The 22,500-nt window shown below is 41.9% G+C and overlaps 2 protein-coding genes across 3 annotated transcripts in view; one reads left to right on the top strand and one right to left on the bottom strand.

The window, feature by feature from the left end:
* The window catches only part of ophn1 (oligophrenin 1), a 48,247-nt gene extending 37,673 nt beyond the window's left edge, over window positions 1-10,574 (top strand). Inside the window, exons 17-24 of the mRNA XM_063203079.1 lie at window positions 943-1,048; window positions 1,449-1,608; window positions 2,390-2,528; window positions 5,961-6,386; window positions 7,194-7,338; window positions 9,429-9,479; window positions 9,833-9,860; window positions 10,011-10,574. Coding sequence (XP_063059149.1) covers window positions 943-1,048; window positions 1,449-1,608; window positions 2,390-2,528; window positions 5,961-6,386; window positions 7,194-7,338; window positions 9,429-9,468 — 1,016 coding nt within the window. The 3' untranslated portion in view covers window positions 9,469-9,479; window positions 9,833-9,860; window positions 10,011-10,574. The remainder of the gene's footprint in view (window positions 1-942; window positions 1,049-1,448; window positions 1,609-2,389; window positions 2,529-5,960; window positions 6,387-7,193; window positions 7,339-9,428; window positions 9,480-9,832; window positions 9,861-10,010) is intronic.
* A 2,360-nt stretch (window positions 10,575-12,934) lies between these two features.
* Window positions 12,935-22,500, bottom strand: part of ar (androgen receptor) — a 58,063-nt gene continuing 48,497 nt past the window's right edge. Inside the window, exons 7-10 of one of the 2 annotated variants that reach the window (XM_063203078.1) lie at window positions 20,393-20,523; window positions 18,214-18,365; window positions 16,464-16,529; window positions 12,935-15,718 (exon numbers count right to left, since the gene is read on the bottom strand). In XM_063203078.1, the coding sequence (XP_063059148.1) occupies window positions 15,689-15,718; window positions 16,464-16,529; window positions 18,214-18,365; window positions 20,393-20,523 (379 nt within the window). In that variant the 3' untranslated portion in view covers window positions 12,935-15,688. Of the gene's footprint in view, window positions 15,719-16,016; window positions 16,530-18,213; window positions 18,366-20,392; window positions 20,524-22,500 lie in introns of those variants that run through there. The other variant, XM_063203077.1, reaches the window with a different exon arrangement.

The raw sequence follows: 22,500 nt of genomic DNA, 5'->3' as shown, positions 1-22,500 counted from the left end.
GTGCACTGTAGGTACTCTTAATCCACCATTCAATCAAGCCTATTGTGATGCACTGAAGTGACTGACAAGCAGGCTGGTCACAACCTAGGCAAGCAAACTTAGCAATTTCTTAGGGCCCCCAGGTGAAAGGGGGCCCCCTGACAATGCCTAGTTATGCGTTGTATCCAATTGACAGCAATGGCAACTTTGTGAGCGACGCAAAACCTCTCTAAATTCAATAAACGAAAAGCGCAGTAATACTGCCATCGAAATCTCTCTTGAGGGGGCCCTTCCCACAAATAATTTGAAGAGGGGAAAAAAGGGGGGGCCACGCCCCTTTTTGCCTAGGGGCCTGAAATACCTTGAAACGGCCCCGGCGCCAAGGCAAGATGGCACATGCAACAGGTCAAATGCTGGTCAAGTCCCTCACTCACGATGACAGGTGACGCTAGCAGGAGAAACGTGAGCACGGCACGCTGTGTGCTTCTCTGGCTGCCCCGCTGTCATATTGCATTTTGAGTCTGACTGATGGTTTTGTTAGTGTTGTTTAGTATGTCAACACACCCGGTTTTGGGGAAGAAGGAAGGAGGTCTTTCGGTTAAGAGTGACATACAGCTTAAGTTATATACTATATTGCAGACTGTGTTCACATTTTAACCACTGAAGTGTCAATCAAATGAGACGCAGCATGGTGTTCTTCAGTATATTTTATTGTCATGGGAACTTCTGTTTGTAGGTATTATTCATACCTATATAGACCATATGTATATTATTATTGGTAACGCTCTGTAGTCTAATCATGATGTGCATTATAAATCATTATAAATGTAATCATCACGCAGTATAGAAATGGGTTTCATTGAAAGTTTTACTTAATTATTTGATAAAACAGAGACCATTTACATTTGTCTGACCATCCGTTTGTGTGTATGTGTCTTTGTCTATGTTGATGTGCTTTGATAGAGTCGGACAATCTGGACTCGCGGTCGGGTGCGGTCCACTCTCTGGTCTACAAGCTGCCCATGGTCAACCGCGAGATGCTGGAGCTTCTCATTAGACATCTGCTCAGGTGCGTTGGACCGGTGCGCACGAGAAGAGAGACAACTATGTGTGTGTGTGTGTTGGGGGGTGGGGAGGTGGAGGGGTAGGGGTAGGTTCAGTGACAAAGAAAGAGAGAGAATAGATAGAGTAGAGGTGTATGCACTGAAAAAGTTTAACGAGTACTTCAGAAACACTGTGGACATTTGTCACAAACACTTGTCACAAATATTGTCACAAACATTTTATTTGTTTCTTGATAAAAAAAAATAGGGACATAAAAGTACACTCTGCTCTACTCAACTCTACTCTTTGAAAAATGTTTTTAAATGTAATTGTGCCACTCAAAGTGTGTGTGTGTGTGTGTGCCCGTGTGTGTGTGCCCGTGTGTGTGTGCCCGTGTATGTGTGCGTGTGCACGTGTGTCTCCAGTGTGTGCAGTCACTCAGATGAGAACTTGATGACCGCGTCAAACATGGGCGTGATCTTTGGGCCGACACTGATGAGGGCGGAGGAGGAGACGGTAGCCGCCATGTTGGATATCAAGTTCCAGAACATCGTCATCGAGATCCTCATCGAAGACTTCAAGAAGGTTGGCCCATTTTTATTTTTATTTATTTTTTAAAGACATTTTTGGGCCTTTCTTGACTTCACTGGACAGGACAGGTTGAGAGGAGGCAGGAAAACAATGAGAGACAGACACAGGGAAAGATTGGGAAATTATATCTTGCCTGAACTCGGGTCTGTGGTGCAACAGAGCATTAATTCATGAAATATTAATTTATACATCTGTTTTGTGTCCTCAGATTTTCATTGATCTCTGCTTTGCATCAGGTCTCTTGCTAGCAACACCACCGCTAAATTCATAGTAAATAAGTAAATATATAACACTGATCTTTGTTTTGCGTCACCTCTGTAAAATTGATGGTTAAAAAAAAAATTGGGCCTTGTCCCATTGCTTAAATGGCAAGGCACAGTGCTAATACGTCAGTTTCATCCGTGGTCATCTCCCACTCATCTCCGTCACCTTCTTTGGTTGGGCTGTCTCAGAAATGGCATCAAAGACCCAAAAACAACTTTTATTAAAAAAAAGTTTTTTTTATCCTTTCTTGTGTCTCCTGAGTCAGCTATGGTCTAGTGGTTAAAGAGGTGGGCTTTAGATTAGAGGATTGAAGGATCGAATCCCACCCTTCCACTCCTTATCTCACTCCAAGGCTGAAGTGCCCTTGAGCAGGGCACCTAACCCCTCACTGCTCCAGGGACTGTAACCAATATCCTGTAACCTATACTTAAAATAACTTCAAGTCACTTCGGATAAAAGTGTCAGCTAAGTGTAATGTAATGTAATGTAATGTAATGTTATGCGTTCTCAGATCTTCAGTGGGCCCCCGGAGGAGAGTTCTGCGCCCCCGGTGCCTCCCCCTCGAGCCGCGCCCAGGAAGAGGCAGCCAATCACCATCTCCAAACGGCCCCCGCGCTCCTACCCCGCCCTGCAGATGGCCAGCTCAGAGTGTAATGACATAGCTGAATAAATATGATATTCCCCAATTCATCCATCTACCCATCCATCCATCCCAGTCATCTCTCCACCCATCCACCCCTCTCTCTTTCCTTCACCCAGTGTTGTCATCCATCCTCCATCCATGACCACTATCGTTATCACTTTCTCCATTTTCATTGTACTGTACGTGTAATTATGTTGCTAATTTCTTCCCTTCCCATCTCAAACTTGCTACGTACCGTATTCCCCCAGAGGTGCTGGTCACTCCCAGGTTCAGGAAGTAGAAACCTTGGCACAAATTTCCTTTCACCTCCAGCTGAACTCCGACAAAGCTGATTGGACGACTTAAGCTTACACATTCTAAACCAGTTCGATCAGGTATTTAGTTGAAAGATGAAAAACGTGGAAGGGTTTATACTCTCCTGGGGTGGCACACCTCTGTTCCACACCCAGACCTGTCACACTGGGCCAGTAGTGAGTAAAGCTTTTTTTTGCCATTGAGATTAATCCATATTCAATCTGTTTCTGCCCTGTGTCAAAGAAGTGAAGTTGAAAACAACTGGACTTGTTTTTAACATTCATGTCTCTGAATTGAGAGACTTCCTCGATTGTAATTAGGATGTAGAAATCAGACAGTGTTTTTCCAACGATAGAACCGGATTGGAAGATCTTAAAGTGTAAATTGTAAAAGTGTAATATGAGCACATTTGCAAAAAAAATACATGGATGGTTCCTTTCAAAGAAGTCCAGTTGCCTTCAACTACACTCCTGGTTGAATTGTAATCCTCACAGACATGTTTGTGCTTTCATAAAAGCCCACATACCGCAGCCATAGCTGCATCTTACTCCTCCCAGAGTTCACAGTGTCCTTGAACCCTCTCTGTAAGGGGGTGGCTCCAGCTTGCCTTATCTGCACTTACCTACTGGTCCCAGTCCAGTCGTGTTAGGGAGGGTGGCTTTGAATTTTGCCTTGGTCTTTTTATGATTTTTTTATCTGCTTTTTTAGAAAATGTTTTCGCTTTTAGTTATAGTCATCACTTTTAGTTAGTATACTAACCTTCTTACATGCATGTGTTTTCACAAATGTATGCAAAGACACATACACGTGCATGCATATATTGGTTTGAAAAGGATATAGTTTGATCTTCTACATGCATCGCCTACAGTCTGCAGTATAGAATCGACACGTAGGTCAGTACTGTATCGTGTCATGAAATATGATCTCTCTGTGATGTGTGTACTGTTTGTGATATCGTGTGTGTGTGTGTGTGTGTGTGTGTGTGTGTGTGTGTGTGTGTGTGTGTGTGTGTGTGTGTGTGTGTGTGTGTGTGTGTGTGTGTGTGTGTGTGTGTGTGTGTGTGTGTGTGTGTGTGTGTGTGTGTGTGTGTGTGTGTGTGTGTGTGTGCATGCGTAAGTGCATGCGTGCCTGTGTGCACGCGTACATGTTATTCATCATGGTAGAAGTGAGACAGGCAGTTAGTCCACCCATCTTGGTTTGCCACTTTGTGTTGTTGTTTTTTTCCCTAGAAAACTAATAACAGACTCTCCGAGACATGAAATCTAAGTACCACCTGTCTGCCCAAGTCTAGGTTTTAGGCACAAGTGTGCGTGCGTGCGTGCGTGCGTGCGTGCGTGTGTGTGTGTGTGTGTGTGTGTGCGCTCGTAAATGTGTGTGTGTCTGTGTGTGTGTATGTGTGTGAATGTGTTTTTGCTTACACCTTTTCCTTTTGTTTTTGAATAAGCCATCTGCATAAGTGCTGTACAATCCTGTCACCCAAAGTCCTCCTCGTAAAACAGTTGGGACTCATGTCTTTTTTTTTCTCCCCCTTTTTGCCTAACATTTTAATGCACCATTGATTCATTAATGTCCTCCTCGTCTCATCCTTTAATAATTTGGCTTTTGGCTGTCATTAAATGCATGTTTACCCATTAGTCTTTAATGTGTAGTGTTTGTTCCTCTCTGTGCTTCCTCTAGTTTTGGAACTCAGAGTCTTCTTTTTTTGTCAGATGTCATGTCACACAAACAGGCATGCACGTACACACACACACACACACACACACACACACACACACACACACACACACACACACACACACACACACACACACACACACACACATACACGTGAGCATGCACATGTGGACTGAAGGAGTGAAAAGGCGATCAAGGTAATCCACACACCAACAAGCGTCCATTAAGGCGTTTATTTTAGTGATTTTTTTTTTTGGGCCATGGCCCTCCCTCAGACTAAAGGTTTTTGTTTGAGAAATAGCCATGTTGAAATGTCACTAATGGACAAGTAATTGTATTAACGGGAGCTTGTGGTTGTGCGGATCAGCTTTGCCCCTTTACTGGAATTGACATTTTGATTCTGCACCCCTTTTTAACTTCATGGGTGTGTGTGTGATAAGACTTGACGTGGGTGAGAGAGATTAGACATAACATGGAATAAGTGCCCTGACACACAGACACACACACACTGAAACCCAAATGTGTGTGTCCTCTCACTCTCTTATATACATGCTCCTGTTTGAAATGTGCTCCTGTATGCGGCATGCAGATTCTGGAACTTGACGTGAAGCGAACCTGTGGGAGAAAACCTCAGTGAGAATGCATCAGTGGTTCGAGCCCTCGCAAATTCCTGCCTGCAAACTAATATTCAACATGTGCGGAACTAGTGCTTCACTTCCTGAAACGCACAGCACTACCCTGAAACTAAAACCCACAAAGTCTGCATCAAATATCACGAAAAAGCATGTGACCTAATAATCATTACAACTCAGATGCATAATTATTAGTGATATTATCTACATTAGCCTGCTTTCAGTGTGTGCATGTGTGTGGGAGCAGTCAGTCATAGAGTCTAAACAGACGGATGCTCCCATGCCAAACACCGTAAGGTCCTTGCTCCACATCTTAGAGTGTCCTTGACTTTTTTTGCCTATGCCAGCACAATACTTACAATACACACAGCAGCAAACAGATGGGCCCTCGAGTTATGCAAATGAATACATAGCAGCGGAATTGTCAGAACACTTGTTTTAACAATTGTTAAAAACACTTATGCATCAGAAGGTGTGGGAAACGCATTTTGAGGTGTCGTCTGAATATTTTCACTGCCTTGCATTCTTCCCTTGTTAAGTTTTGATTGCTCTTTTCCTGTTCCTCTTACTCTTTTTTTTTACTATGTCTTACTTTGACTACTTTGTTTTGTGATTTCCATCCAACTTTCACCTGTTTTCACTGTACGACGCGTCTCGACCACTTCCTGATTCTCTCTGTATCTTCCCTTTTGACTTTCTCTTTCTATCTCTCTTTCTCTCTCTCTCTCTCTCTCTCTCTCTCTCTCTCTCTCTCTCTCTCTCTCTCTCTCTCTCTCTCTCTCTCTCTCTCTCTCTCGCTCTCTCCCGTTGCCTTCTTCTGTTTCTCTAATATCCCACAGTGAGAGAGTTGAACGGGGGTGCCCACAACGGCGTGGAGTCCGAGTCGGGTGGTCTACGCCTCACCAGCCCGACCCCGACACAGCGAATGAGGCTGCTCCCTCCTTCCTGCTCTCCTCCGTCTATCCCCTCCTCCTCCACCTCCTCCTCCTCTTCTCCTCCTCCTTCGTCAGTCTCCTCTGGCGCCCGCCTTCCACTCCCACCGAAACCCACGCCGACCCCCCGGCCGCAAGACCGGCACTCCGACGGCGATGTTGCCAAGATGGTGTCCAGACTGCAGGAGGGGGGAGGGGGAGGGGCAGGGTTGGCGCGACCCGACGCCACCGTGGCGACCACAACAGAGAACGGGGAGTCAGGAGTGACGGTCAGCCGAGCACAGTCCTTTCAGGGCAAGAAGCCCCTGCAGCCACGAGCGGGGAACAGAGAAGGTGTTTATTATCCCTTGCAACACAGCACACACACAGGGAAGGAAGGGGAAAAGCGGTCAGTTGACCTGGGCCCAGGGAGAGGGGGGCCCCAGAATTGGGTTATGATTGCATTATATGTATTGGGTGAGGAGGGGCCCTTCGGATTACTTTGTCCCGGACCCGGCAAAATCTGCCCGCTGCCTTAACGCACGCACACTCATAAAAGTGGGTTATACATTAATAGAAAATGGTACTTGCTGTATCACAAGGCAGCAAAGTATGACGTCGCACCGAAACACATCACAATAAACGGCTGTCATGAATTACACCCCATGTAAAAGAACTTACTTATTTCATGGCAGTGTCTTTATGTGTCTGCATGGAGCTGTAACACCACAATGACTGAGGCTTGAATGAAACCAAGTATCAAAGTCGTAAATACTATTGTGCGTTGCTCTGTGTGTGGTTTAGTATTTCCCGTAAGACCGTGCCATGTGTCTCCTCTCTACTTCCTGAGATGCAGTACGCCTGGTTATCTCCTGCCTCATCTATGTCTGTGTCCTTTCTCTTTCCTTTGTTCTTTCTTTCTTTCTTTCTCTCTTTCCCTCTGTATTCCTCTCTGCTCTGCCTTTCTTCCCTTCTCTTTTTCTTCTGTTCTTTGCTTTTGTTCCTTTCTTTCTTTTTCTCTCTTTCTCTTTTTTTCTCTTTCTTTCTTTCTTTCGCTCTTTTTTGTTCTTTCTTTCTCTCTCTCGCGCTCTCTCTCGCTCTCTCTCTCTCTCCCTCTCTCTCTCTCTCTCTCTCTCTCTCTCTCTCTCTCTCATGAAACAGGAGAAGGTGAGGGCCTGGTGAAAGGCCGTTCGTTCTCAGAGAAGCACTCCATCTGCCGACCCCCCACCAGACCTCCCGATCCCCCCAACCGCACACCCACCAAACCCCTCCCCTCCCCCACCACCGAGGACTCCACTGCTTCCTAGTGAGTACCACATTCTCTCTCTCTCACACACACACAAACACATTTTCTCCTCTCTCGACATATTCAAACCCACGCACACACATTTTCTCCTCTCCAAAAATAATCAAACACACACACACACACACACACACACACACACACACACACACACACACACACACACACACACACACACACACACACACACACACACACACACACACACACACACACACACACTGTATAGCCCTCAGTTCATTCATATTACATGCACACACAAAGACACATCCACACAAATACAGCATAGACAAACACACACACACACACACACACACACACACACACACACACACACACACACACACACACACACACACACACACACACACACACACACACACACACACACACACACACACACACACAAGTTGAGAGACACAGATACCATACCACGGATACTGGTACCACCGATCTTTGGAAACCCCTACATATCTTCTTCATCCCTAAGGCACTGCCCTGCATTGTAGTGAGAACATACAGACACAAGCACACAGCGTGGAAAAATGCACAAATGTACCCACCTTGTGCACAATGCAGATAAAGACACAGAGAAAATGGCACACACACACACACACACACACACACACACACACACCAAGTTAACATGAAGACTACGCCTCTAATCTAAAACACACACACACACACACACACACACACACACACACACACACACACACACACACACACACACACCCACACACACCTGTAATGGCATAGTGGGAGATACACACAAAGACTAGTTAGTGAGTCCACTGAGGACCAGTCTCTCCACTGAATCCCTTTAAAATCTTTAAAATCAACATTCAATCTGTCAGTGTTGTTACCCCCTTGCTCAGGCCAGCTTTGTATTATCAGTCCAGTATCCTGACAGACCCTCACATTTCTAGGGATGCACCGATACCACTTTTTTGAAAACCGATACAAGTACGAGTACATTAATGTATGTACTTGCCGATACCGAGTACTGATACCGATACCTTTTACCACCAAAATACAATGAAAATAAATGCATGGCCTTGTTTTTTTCCACCTGTGATATTTTTATTGTCCATTTCCATGTAGATTGAAATGTTAGTAAATGTATGAGGTGGCACTTTTTTCCAAGCTGCTTACAAGTCCACAGAATGTGACAAGATTTTGCATTGTTTTGTGTAATAGCAGTATCGTTCCTGGTATCGGCAAGTGCTTGACGAGTACGAGTACGAGTACAATGAGCAGTATCGGGTGCCGATACCGATACCAGTATCGGCATCGGTGCATCCCTACACATTTCCCTTATTTTGTCCTGACGCCACATTAAACATGCCTCCCTCTGAACTCAACTCAGCTATGTTCTGGTACCTATTCCAAGTGGAGACATTAATTACCTAAGGGGGTGAAGTCCAAAAAGAGTGCGTGCGTAAGTGTGTGTGTGTGTGCGCACGTGTATGCATGTGTGTGTGTGTGCGTGCAGTGTGTGCGCACTTACTGAACTGTACTTACAAACAGCTGGAAGGGTTCACTTTTAATGTACCCTAAACTACTTGGATTGCTATTCTGCTATGCCTTGCAGAACAGAACTCTGTGGCCAACAGGAAACAAACTAAGAAGCATCCTCCTACAGTGCATGTACACAACTATATTATCTATAGTTCTCTACTAACAAGAGCATACAATCAAAAATATGTAGCAGATGAATTAAAAAGGTTTGTTACATTGCTGTTAAACAACAATTTAAGTGTTACAAAAATAGAGTATATTGCGAATGTCTGCATGCTGTAGTAGGATAATCATCACTAGACTGAAAGCGTCTGCAAAAAATGATTTGCTTCCGTACCTGTTACAGATTGACATTGCTTAAAATTCCTCAAGGTCTCTAAATCTGTTTATTGCATACAGCTGAAGAGAGCTGTAGTATTGTGCCATGCATGTTGACTGTAAATGAATTCAAGGTTCAGAAGATTTCCTTTAAACTGTTTATCTGTTGGACACAAGGCTGTGAGTATACGTAGCACGGAGCTTGGTTTCTTGTGTCCTGACTTTCCTTTAATGCTACCATTGTCTCTTTGCAGTGTGGCCTCAAAGAAAAAGTTTTTTGAGAGTTCATCTTGACAGATGAGCAGGTAAGTCAGAGAGTTCTGTGCGTGCGGTGTGCGCCCATATGTGCACATGTGTGTGGGAAGGGGGGAGTTGAGAGCGGGAGAGAGGGTGTACCTATGTGTATGTGTTTGAGAGAGAGAGAGAGAGAGAGAGAGAGAGAGAGAGAGAGAGAGAGAGAGAGAGAGAGAAATAAATTAGTGATGTGGACTTTACCATGATCTACCTGTTGGCTTGTCAGAACAGGGCTGGTTGTTGTTAGTAGCCATGGTTTCAATATAGCAGTAGGATGTTAGCATGTTAAAGTGCTTTATGGTGTTGGCGCATTGCTAGATTTTCATCTCCGGTGATATATCCCCCTGCTATTTCTCTTTTGCAGAGCATCATTCTCCTCTCCAAAACCTGAGGTAGGAGCCAAAGGATAAATTAACTCATCTCATGTACTGAAATATACAAAAGGTCACACACTGCAACATGAGCAGGGCAGAACTTTTTTTTTTTACTCAGTTGAATATCATCTGCACTTGTTAATCGTTATCCTTTTTGTTCTTTCACAGAATTCCAAATGAAACCACCTATGCTCTCCATATCATCAAACTGGCTTTGAAGACGAATAAGCTCTATGCCCACATGCACGCATACAGTACAGTACAGTACATTACAGTACGGTACAGTACAGTACAGTACAGTACAGTACGGTACATACTATACTGTAGCTTTACCAGCACTTTTTTTTTGCATTTTTTTTTCTTGTGTCTGTGGTGTTTCTTTTGATGGGACCTGTGAACTGAAATCGCTGGTCTACATCATCAGCATTTAATTTAAAGGGAAAATGACCAACCAGTGGGGGCCTGCAGTGTTTATCACTACCTTCAGATGGAGAAAGAGGGGGAAAGAGAAACAGAGACAAAAGGAAAGAGTAGAGCGTACGTTCAGTGATAGTAAGCTGTGTATTTTTTCATATGTACTGTAACTGTAGGCCCTTAACATTGTATGCTGCGTCTAAAATATGTTACGTAAAGGTGGGGAAAGGAAGACAGTGAATTTTCCAGTTTTGCAATCACATTTGAAAATGGTGTAAGGTTTCTCCCTACCTTCTCCTATACAGATATTCAGTGTGTGTGTGTATGTATGTGTGTTTGTGGGTGTGTGTGTGCGTGCATGCTTGCATGTGTGGGTGCATGAGAGAGAGAGAGAGAGAGAGAGAGAGAGAGAGAGAGAGAGAGAGAAGAAGGAGAGAAACACACAGTATTGAGTCAGAGTGGTTCAATGTTATTCCAAGGGTCCAGTACAAGAGGTCCAAGGGTATTCTCAGTGGTGTCATGTCGTCAGACTAATATTTTGATTTGTTCTCTTTTTCTATTATACATTTTATCTGTTGATGGTCTGTATCATTTTGTTTATTAAGCACTTCACAGAGGTGATCCGTGTTGGGATTTCTTTTACCTACATACATATCTGTTCTGATCGCTGACTAACCTAACCTGTGTAGAACCTTTCTTGCATAAGCTTCCACAAATGTTTACTTACTGAATGTCATTCGTGTGAATGTGAAATGTGAAAACAGGCTAGAGGCTTGAGATAGGCCAAGATGTGGAAATCCTTGATCATCATTCTGGGAATACTTTTTATTTTATTTATTGATGGTTGCTGAATTTAGTTTATTTTTGGTGTCACAGCTTTTCTTTGTTTGTTTACTCTTACAAGCTGTGCGAGTAAGAAGCTTATAACATTCCCCTGCATCTCTCCGCTTTTACTTTTGAGCGGAGGTGTCAATCACTGCTCTAGAAAGGCAAAACTCCTGCCATAAATTTGCTCTAACCAGCTCTTACTCAGCTGGTCATCACAGGCACTTCAGACAGGTATATCAGTTCAGTTACTCAGTGACGTCACCCAGGGCCGCTGACCGCTTTGGCTGGGCCCAGGACAAGGTAACCTGAAAGGCCCCCCCCACTCAATACATGATGTAATGACAATCCAATTTTGGGCCCCCTCTTTCCCTGGTCCCAGCACCACTGTCCCCTTTGTCCCCCACTGTTGACTTCCGTGACGCCACTCACGTTGGAAGGAAACTATGGCAGTGATTCTACTTCTGAACCAGATTTTGACACCTCTGCATTTGAGCCTTTCCTACATGTCTCTGCTTTGTTGTTGTTCATTTATATAGTTAAAAATGTTTCCTTGTGAACTAAACTGGCTCCTCTCACCGCAACATTGCAAGATCTTATGTGACTCTGTGTGTCTACAAGTGTTACTGTTATGTCCATGTACGTATGATTGCCTTGAATGTACAGCAGAAAAATACAAAAGAAAGCATTTTTATACCAAATATAAGGGTCCTTGTTTTTTTCCCCTGTGATCATGGATCTCTATTTGCATACCTGCAAACTTGTCACCTTTTGGTGACAGTCACCTTTTTCCCGGCCAATTAGGGGGGAGAGGGGGGGATGTTGGTCCACTGGAGACTGTCACCTTTTTTTCTTTGACGAGTTTGCAGGTCTGTATTTGACAACAATGCACATGCCTTTATTTAATACATTCAAAGCAGTTTTCATTTTCAGTTACCCTACCCTTGTCAGAATTCAGTTTAGACTGAAAATGGTCTTTAAACACCTCCTTTATCTTGTTACAAAGCTGTATGGTCCACATGTATTAATTTCGCATTAGAGATATCTCTATGTCAAATTTGCAGTAACTTCAATATCAAACCTAATACCAAAGCTTTGAAGGCGAATTTACTGCACTCCAAGTCAAATTGCTAAGTGTGCTCACGACAATATGGTGACAGAGTGACAGAAGAAGAGCCTTTCACCTTGCTCTGAGTTGATGAACCTCTGAAATGATTTTGGATTTAAAGGTTGAAAAGAAAAACATGTGTTCGTGTGACATACCTGTAGAATAGTTCACACGTATTGGCTGACTGACCTAGCAGTGGAATTACATGAATTATTGCAAGCTAGTTTCAGTTACTTGACTGGATAAATTTGGAAGCGCTGTTTAGGGGCTGTGTTTATGCAGTTGTTGATAACAATAAGCATGCCAAAGTGTTTTCAGACTAAAGCAGTGTGCTTCAAAAGCACATTCAGCTTGTATCAATAGGACAATGAGACTGTCTTTATCTTGGCTTGTAGTGTTTTGTTTTACTCTGACATTCCAGGAAGGAAGAAAAGGATTCGTTAACTAATCTGTACATGAGATCACGCCACCATTGGAACAAGACAAAACATTTGTTTGAGGTTAAATTTTAGTGTTTCTTAAAAAGCCACCTAGTTAACATGAAGACTACCCCTCTAATCTAAAACAGCTCAGTTCTCAGTTTAGCTATGTACTATACTGTATATCATTGAGCCTTTTCTACAATATCTAGACACACACACACACACACACACACACACACACACACACACACACACACACACACACACACACACACACACACACACACAGTTGCTTTGTCACATAATGATACTTCCAGAGTTAATGCACTTAATGAGACATCACGCCTTGTTTTATTATTCAAATACACCAATAAAGAGACATCTGAATCTTCATTTACAAGACAGTCAACAGTATACAGATCCAGGGCCCTGGTGGATTTTAAGCAATAGCTACCTCTAACAGGAATGAACACTAACAGAATTGATGAACTTACGAAGGCTCAAATAGAAATGGAATTTGAAGATTCAAATTGAAGATCAAAAACAGTTCAGAACACCAAAATGAATATATCCACAGTTGTCCACACTGGACATCACATTTTAAAATGCAATACCAATTAAATTCAAATACTGTTCTACGCGACACAAAAGATTAAAAAACACTTTTAATCATATTCAGTTTACACAGATTTGTTGTTCAGTCAGAAAACCACGTAAAACGATCTGCTCAAATGGCAAACTTACATTCATATTTTACAAAATGTCCACCACCATGTATTTGACTACCATTATGCTTTGTCTGGGCCTTAATATGGCAAACTGTATGGAATTACAGTGCATTATGTTTCTTCATTTGTTACAGTATAAAACATGTTGGGATTAACTGTTTTGGTTTTTGTTTTAATGATGACAATTTAAAGTGTGCCAATAAACTGAGTATGCAATCCACAGAGGAGAGATAGCTACTAATCTACAATAGAAAGGGTTCCTTGTGAATGACATTAAAGCTTTTTGGTCAACTTGCGCTAAACTTACTGCAACTCATTTTGAGAGGCACTGTGGGCTATTCTGACATGTCATCATTTTATTGCTTAGTGTGGTGTTAGAGAGACAACCCCTCTAACAACAGCTTTGATGTTTGAACCTTGGCTTATATTGTAAAGGCAGTGTCGTCTTTAAAATCTGTCTATAGGCCCTACTGGCAGACATGTATCTTTTCCTCTGTAGGCTACGTAGTATATACTAGTATGCAAGCAAGCATGCACAGGCATCAGTGGTGTAGTTTACTTTTTTGTGGTAGGTATAGGCCCTACTGTATATTTGATCATTTTTTGAAGTGGGTATACTGTATATATTTGTGCTATTCTAAATAATGGATCAATCAATTTTAGGTGGGTATACTGAAATCCCTGAAATTTTAAGTGGGTATACTGCGTATACCTGCGTTCTACGTAGACTACACCACTGACAGACATCCACTTTGGTTAGGAGTATATCACATGATCGCTTGCTGTTCACAGCACTACAAAACCTAAGAGTACCACACTATACTGGAAGCAAAAATTAGCAAAGAAGAGTGTGCATAAGTTTGCAAAGTTGAAGATGAACTAACAACTACATCGTTTAACAAAGCATATTTACAATTCTTCACATTTTCTTTTTCAAATTGCATATGTTGATCAATTAGAAGGACTGCGAAATAACACCCGTGAATGACACAATATATTCAGAACATAAAAATCTGACCGTAAACCACATTTCACATTCTAAGACCACAAACAAGCAGTCAGTAATTAGTTAGCCTGGTGAAGTGCTGACTACTTGTGAAAGATGAACCCTACACACAAATGAACCCAAGGTACGAAGCAGTACGAGTCTACCTATACCCAAACGATGTGGTCTGATTCGCTGGTGAAATGAATGATGGGTTTTGATAGGACATCTAGAGAGGAAAGTATACATAGTCAAATGCAGTAGAGTAAAGGCAAGAAGAGGCATTACAACTGAAGCTTAAAGGCTGGTTCAGTAACATTATATACACAACATATCATCATTGCATTGTAAGACCTTAATGGCACAATTTTAGCCGCCAGATTATTTTTGTCTACAATTCATTACATCCATTTGAGTCATATTTTGAACCCATTTACAGTAATAGTAAAATGCGTGTCCATCATGCCATGATAAAGTTATTGCTAGCAGACAGATAGCAAGGATAAGCTGTCTACCTTTGTGAAGAAAGCAATGTGGTGATTTAAAAAAAAACATTTACCATGAAGCATAGCTGTCACTCCAAAACTGTAATGAAACTATTTACAAATGAACAGAAAGGTAATATACAAATGATATACAAATATAAGGACATACATAGCACAACACATATCCATCAGTTGTACAAAATACATAATATACATCACAGAATATAATACACATAAACAGCGCACAAGTTTCCACATCGTTTAACAGTTTACGTTATATAAACACACGTGCATCTTTACTGTATCTGAAAAAGAAAACCACATAGTATGTTTTCATGTTGTTTCAACCAGGCTGCAACGTTGAATGCCGAGCCAAGAAACTGTAATCAACCAAGTTTACTGTATGTACAAAAGTGAAAGTCACTTTATAGTGGAAATGAAGTGGTTAATTAGGTGAAAATTAAGTTGCTGTACCATGATTGAATCTGTTGTTTGTATAGGTTTATCAACGTTTTCCGATTTTACAGTTCACATATCAGTCTTTGTGTGATGATAACCATGCAGAATGAAGTAAAAAGTAAGCTGTGTCTTTGTCTTTAAATGTTGTTTTATAATGTACAGTAGTGTTGTTTCTGATCATTTGTTATTCTCATACTGATTGTGTGATTGATTGTGCAGCCTTCTGATCATTTGTGACATGACACCAAAAACCAGAAACCCTAACAGGTAAAAAAAAACAAAAAAAAACGCAAGGGCACATTTATGCATAGACATGTCTACATACATCTGACTTGTTCACCTCCATGTATTGTTGGGCCGTAGCTACGCATCAGAGGGATAGATTGATAGTTTGTCTGGTAGGCAGGTTTCATTTTCCCGTCAAGTTGTCTTTTCCCGACCTATCCAGTCCTGTGAGAAAATATCCTCAATCATTTATAAGAAGGAGACTGTCATTTGGGGTAATGGAAAAAATTGGACTTGCTTTTTTCCCCCTTCTTTTTTTTTTGTTTCTCAAAAGACATTCTCTCTTCCTGAAAAGGCAGAGAAGGGAGTAGGTGGCAACGGAGGAAAGCCATCATGAACAGTGTGACTGCAATGAGAGGGTGTGTGTGTGTGTGTGAGAGAGAGAGAGAGAGAGAGAGAGAGAGAGAGAGAGAGAGAGAGAGAGAGAGAGAGAGAGAGAGAGAGAGAGAGAGAGAGAGAGAGAGAGAGAGAGAGAGAGAGAGAGAGAGAGATTAGGTCTGTGTGTGAGAGATTATGTCTGTGTGCGAGAAAGTGTGCCCATCTTGACTGTGTGCGTGCGTGCGTGTGATTCTGTGCCTGACTCGTGTGTAAGAGAGAATGTTTGTGTATGTGTGCCAGTATGTACTGTATATGTATGTCTACTGTAGTCCATCAGTTTCTTTGTCATCCTTCAGACAAGAGGGATCCATTAGCAGTCTCAGTCATGTAGAGTTCATCGGCCTACTAGCCTCTTTGGCTAAAGGCTAACGGCACATGCTGCGGGCACAGGCTAAGGCTAGCCACTTGCAGCTGTGCTCCCATTCGTATTTGTAGCCTATATCGCGTGGAAGAGAATAGGCTTGGCTAGGCCCGCCAGGATCTTTGGCACTTGAACCGAGACAATCTCTGCCATCATTTCAGGGTAGCTGACCTTGCTGTTCAGAGACTGCGTCCTCACAAAGAGGTCAAAGGTGAACTGGTGAAGCTTCCTGACGATCTGAGAACAGACAGACAGACAGAGGGATTGGATGAATAGAGGGTTGACGTTATGTCATGCAAATTCAACTGGGTGGATAAAAACTGAACCATAGCCATAGCCAGGGTGATCATGTGACAGGACATTTAAAAAAAATCATACTCTTTCAAATGCAACATTCTCCTACTCATAGAGACACCTGAACACTGAATGATCTGTAAAACTGTGCAACAACATGTGTCCTGATGACTCCTGGGACATTGTTCATTGACAGCCTCAGCCCATGACAACATTTGAGCAATATGTACTTAAAGGGCACATCCAAACATTCTGCGTCACACCAGTAGGAGGATGCTGTCCAGAGTGGTTAGGCTGTCTCCCTGCTGTCAGGGTTGCCAGATGTGGCTCTTGATGCCCAGCCCAATAAATACTCAAAAGCTGCCTGGAGGCACTAAATCCTGCCCAATTTAAACTAAATATATAAATACATGTTGTATTGTATTGTAAATTCTGTTCATTTCAATGGGCACAAATATACATTAAAAAATACCCGATATCTTCATTTACCTAGAGATGGTCATCCTAAACTGCTGAATTGGGTGGATAATCACACGATTGGGCACCCCTTACTGTTATTGCCCAATGTGTAAGGACATGGACAGCAACCATGTCATTCTGTTCTCTGTAGCCCAGTGGTACATCGTTGTTGCCCACTGCTCTTTCGACCGTAATCTGGTGGACCATAGATCTTGTGCAATAATCGTTTTTCATGCTATCGAGTCATTTTGTTTGCATTGAGTGCCATTGACTTGAGTTGCATTTACTTGCATTGAGCCATTACAGATCTGGCAGAGGGCTTTACAAAACGGGGTCAGCTCTACAGTATGTTCCCACAGCCCATTGGTCCTACAGCCCTATGGTCCCACAGCGTACTCCTGCTGCTACATGTTCCCACATTTTTAAGAATGTATTCAAATATAGGCCCTATGTTCCACAACTCCAGGTTCCCACATGTCCTAATAAACATGCCTTTCTCCTTGCCTAAAAATTAATGTCTTAGTCTTAGTCTTAGTGATGTGGGACCAATGTGCTGTGGGAACATAGTCACGCTCCCTACAAAACAACAGGATAAGCACTATCACGCAGGCTGAATTTTAAATGTGAAATGAGTGTAAAATAAATCTGAAGCAATTGTTGTAACTGGTGTTGATGATTGAAGATTTTAAATAGTGTGGAATTTAATATGCACTATATAGAGATGGATGTATAGTATATGCTTCTTAGATGTATCCCGACAACCCAGATGATCTCATTACTAGGTTTATGCTAAATGACACCTAGGAGTGTGATTTTTTTACCCTTATTTTCAATACCAGAGATGCTTAAACACACCAATTAAGTTTTTTTATGGTGTGGTGTTAACATAAGCATAGAATACAATCTTTGTTTTGTAGGAATCAAAATCGTCTGGCATCCAATGAGTTAAACTGCATTTTTGCCTTTCATTTGTAGGGGAACTGTTAACATCGTAGTATACTGTACGTCACAACTGAACAATCATACCTCTAACTTCAACTTCAAGACAGAACATTTCAACAAATGGTTGACTAAACATATTCTACAGTACATCTAAGTAAATATTTAAATAAGCTGTGACCTTCGGCCCTGTCTTGAAAAACACATAAATGTCAAATAGGCGACAGACCGGCTGCAAGTTGTCCATTAGTTTTGTGAGCTGGTTGAAACGCTGGGCACAGTTCGTCTTCCTCTGGTCACTTATCAAACGATTCAGCTCACTGATGTAAGTCCCGCGCAATTCGTCAAAATACTTCTGCGTCTTCAGACCCTCCGTTGGAACTGCAATGGAGAAAGACGGGTGGGTAAGGAGAGGAGTGGGGAGGAGAGGGGAAGGGGAAACATGAAGGGAAAAAAAAGAGTGACAGAGAAAATGGTGTCATTTCCACACATTATTGGAGGAGGAAGTAGGGGGGAAAACTGTTATTTGACACATTCAGAGAGTGAATCCCTGGTTAGATCCATGAAATGTGCAGCTGTGTAGTCTTGCAGGAGTAGTTCTTTTGTCACAAAGGCAAAAAGAACATGAGAAAAGTAAATGAGAAAAAAGATAAATGACAATGTAAGAAAATCAATGCAGACAATGCCAGATAAAGGGCCATCCCATTATTGATGTATTTCAATACCATCTTTTGACCCTTGTAAGGTGTTGGGGTCTTTTTGACCTGTTTTCAGTTTTATTTGCTTAAGAAAAAAAAACATTCAATTATTCTTTCACACTGAGATTCACTTGCCTTGGCTAATTTTCTGTGAGGAACATGAATCTGAAAAAAAAAGTAGTGACCCCCCCTTGCTAACCCTCCCTGCCCATTTTAATTACACAGGAGGTGTTCCTAGGTCTTTTTGACCCATATCGTTTTGGGGGGCTCATACATCAATATTTTCTTAACTCTTTGATACAATCATCACATGTTGGGTAGACAAGCCAGAGGGTGAATTATGTGGTAAAAGCAGTGCAGATATTGTTCGGTCCTCCAATTGTGCATCAATGTTGCAACCTTGCGCGAGAAGACCAATAGTAGCTCAATCTGAGAGCTTGGATTGAGTTTACACACTTTCTTCATTGTCTCCTTATCTTTCTCTGTTATGTTGATGTAGTGGTTAAGAGACGCACTCGTGCTGAAGATGACAATGGTCACAATTGTTCTCCAATCATGTTACCACATGCAGGTGCATAATATCCTGATCCCAGTCCACAATGTATTGGCGAGTGTATCTATAGTGATGTAGATTACAATGGTGTACTGTAGGTCTTGTGATAACTCACTGATGCTGAAGAGGACGAGGGCCACAGTGGCTGTCTAACAATATAAACAGGTAGATAATGTCCTAACCCCAGTCTAAGGTGAAAGGGTGCGTGTGTGTCTACTGTGCAGCCAAACACTGTAGGTCATGTGATGCTGAGGTGATCATGTGATATATTGCATCAATTTATTATATTATATTATATGGTTGTGACGTCATCGGTCGAATGCTCCATTCATTTCAACGGGGCTCCCCAACGTTCGCACGTCTGTTATTTTTCGATAACGGACGGGTTGGTCTATAACAGACCGCTGTCAATGGCAACAAGACTTTTCACTGCTAAAGCGACTTTTCAACAAGACTCTAATCAGCTGCTGTGATAGACAACACCCGTTGTCCTGGCTACCTAGCTGTTAGCGGTGTTCCACAACGGCACTGTTTTGTTTTGTGCAGAAACAATCTTTTGACATTAAAAACTATAATAGCCTAGACTTCACATTAAATAGGCCTAAAGAAATGTCCCCGCCATGTGTGAATCATTTAAGTATATCCATATAATAAGCGGGTTAACTTTCGGCGAGTCGGTCGCTTTGTGGAATAGCAGCACTTCAGAGAGAACAAGACCCCTCCGCTCCGCGTCGGGGTCTAAAGATTCTCTCTGTCGTGCTGCTATTCCACGGTAGCGACCTTCTCGCCGAACGTTAACCCTTACATATTATATTATATTATATTATATTATATTATATTATATTGTATTATATTATATTATATTATAAGGGACCTCAATGGAAATAAGTCTTCGGACTTTTTGTGTACATCCCTGTCTATTTATCCCTTTCAATGTATGGTTATTGTTGCTGTACAATGGTTTTACATCTAATAGACTAAATTAATTCATTCATTCATTCATTCATTCATTCATTCATTCATTCATTCATTCATTCATTCATTCATTCATTCATTCATTATATTATATTACATTATATTATATTATAGGCCTATTGTATTATATTATATTATAGGCCTATTGTATTATATTATATAATATTATGTTATATACTCACCAATGCTGAAGAGGACCAAGGCCTTCATGCAGAGGTACTCCTCCTGGGTGACCTGCAGTAGCACCATCTCCTGGGAAAAGTGCTTCAGCTGCACACAGTGCTCATACATACTGGAGATCTGCATACGCCGCCTGGAACGGACGAGAGAGAGAGAGAGAGAGAGAGAGAGAGAGAGAGAGAGAGAGAGAGAGAGAGAGAGAGAGAGAGAGAGAGACAGACAGACAGACAGACAGAGAGACAGACAGAGAGAGAGAGAGAGAGATAGGAAAAAAGAAAAAAGAAACAAGAATTGAATGTTTAATCAGTACAATGTTTAATCAATCAGTACATCAGCTTTTGTATGTTTCAATTGCTATGAAAAACAGGCAGAGCAAGAAAAAAAACAAAAACAAAATCACGAATACATTCAAAAGTTCCTTAGTTCTTAAAGGGGAACTGAGTCATTTTTAGTAGTTTATGATCTAAATCCATGCTGCCCATTCATAAATGTTACCTTTTTCATGAATACTTACCACCACCCTCAAATTCTAAGTATTCATTATAATTGGGAAAATTGGACTTGTCCTACATGAAAAGGGGGATCTTCTCCATTGTCAACCATTTTGAATTTCCAGAAGTAGACATTTTAGCTGCAAAACCTGGTGTACACACTGTACTTTGGTCATACAAAATATTTGGTTTATTACTTAGTAAATATTCATGAAAAGATTACATTTGGCAATAGGCACCGCTGTTTCAATTAGCAGCATTGTTGCACCATTCTACACAGTCCACCTTTAACTATGTACAGAATGTACTGGCAGATGTTATGAGTACTGTTCCAGTCCTGATTTCAGGCACTAAAATTCCTGAGACCTTTTCAAGCATGCAAACATAAATATTAAGAACATGCACCTAAGCAGCATCCCACAACACCTTATTAATCACCATAAGTGTTAGTGCAAATGGCTTCTCACATTCACACATTTATCAGACACCGTTGCCTAGAGTTGGCTGCAATCTGGAAGGATTTTTTTGTCAGCAGTATGGGAGAGCAACACTACACCACTGACCTGTAGCTGATAGCAGGTTTTTTAATGCTTCACCAGGGGTCTATACTACAAAGCTGATTCAGGATAAGTTACGGTTAAGTTAAGAGGTGAGTCATCTATAGAAGAGCCTGGAGCCCCCACGTTCTTAAGAAAGGCTCTTGTATTAGATGATTTACCTCTTAACTTAACCTTAACTTATCCTGAACCAGCTTTGAAGTATAGGCCCCTGATGAAGCATTAAAAAACCTGCTATCAGCTACAGGTCAGGATTCCTGAATGGGATCGCACAGGATAGATTTCCTCAAGCCTGTCAGGAATTATGTCATATACTTTTACTGTACATACGACCCGGGTTCGATTCCGGCCCGGGTCATTTGCAGATTCCTTCCCTATCTCTCTCTCTCTCCAATCATTTCCTGTCTCTCCTCCACTGTCATGTCAAAAAGAAAGGCAAAAAGCCCTAAAAGGCCCTACCATGGCTTAATGGTGGGGCACTTGTTTACTACTTGGCCGACCCGGGTTTGATTCCCGGCCTGGGTCCTTTGCCGGCCCTTCCCCATCTCTCTCTCCCAACTCGCTTCCTTTCTCTGCTTCACTGACCTGTCATTTAAAACACCAATGAAGGCTTCTAAAGCCCCCAAAATACTTTAGAAAAATGCCCTAAAAACACAACAGCTTCAGACACATGCCATTGTCACCATGAGGTTACTTAACATCTACGCACAATGCCTCCTGATGATGATCATGGACCGAAACATTGCAAGTCTTCACTGCAAATGAGCACAGGGTGTGCGGCAGTCTTTGTATTTATATCCACGAATCCAGCCGAGTGACTGTTTAAAAAAACCTCTTTGAGAGGAAATCATTTGAAACGCATGGCTCACAGAGCAACATCAAACATCGCTTTATTTACACCCGTTACCAAATGATCTTCTCTAAATGCGCTGTACTTCAGCACGGCTAATAGTAATCCAATTAAATCGGAGGTGATTAGCAACAATGGCAAAACACACAGATCCAAAAGCTTGTTAGGGGTGATTAACAAAATAGTTTGACAGAACAGTCTAACCACAATTT

The sequence above is a fragment of the Engraulis encrasicolus genome, chromosome 7 (assembly GCF_034702125.1).
Source record: "Engraulis encrasicolus isolate BLACKSEA-1 chromosome 7, IST_EnEncr_1.0, whole genome shotgun sequence".
Lineage (NCBI taxonomy): Eukaryota > Metazoa > Chordata > Actinopteri > Clupeiformes > Engraulidae > Engraulis > Engraulis encrasicolus.
This window is presented reverse-complemented; position numbering and strand designations above follow the sequence as displayed.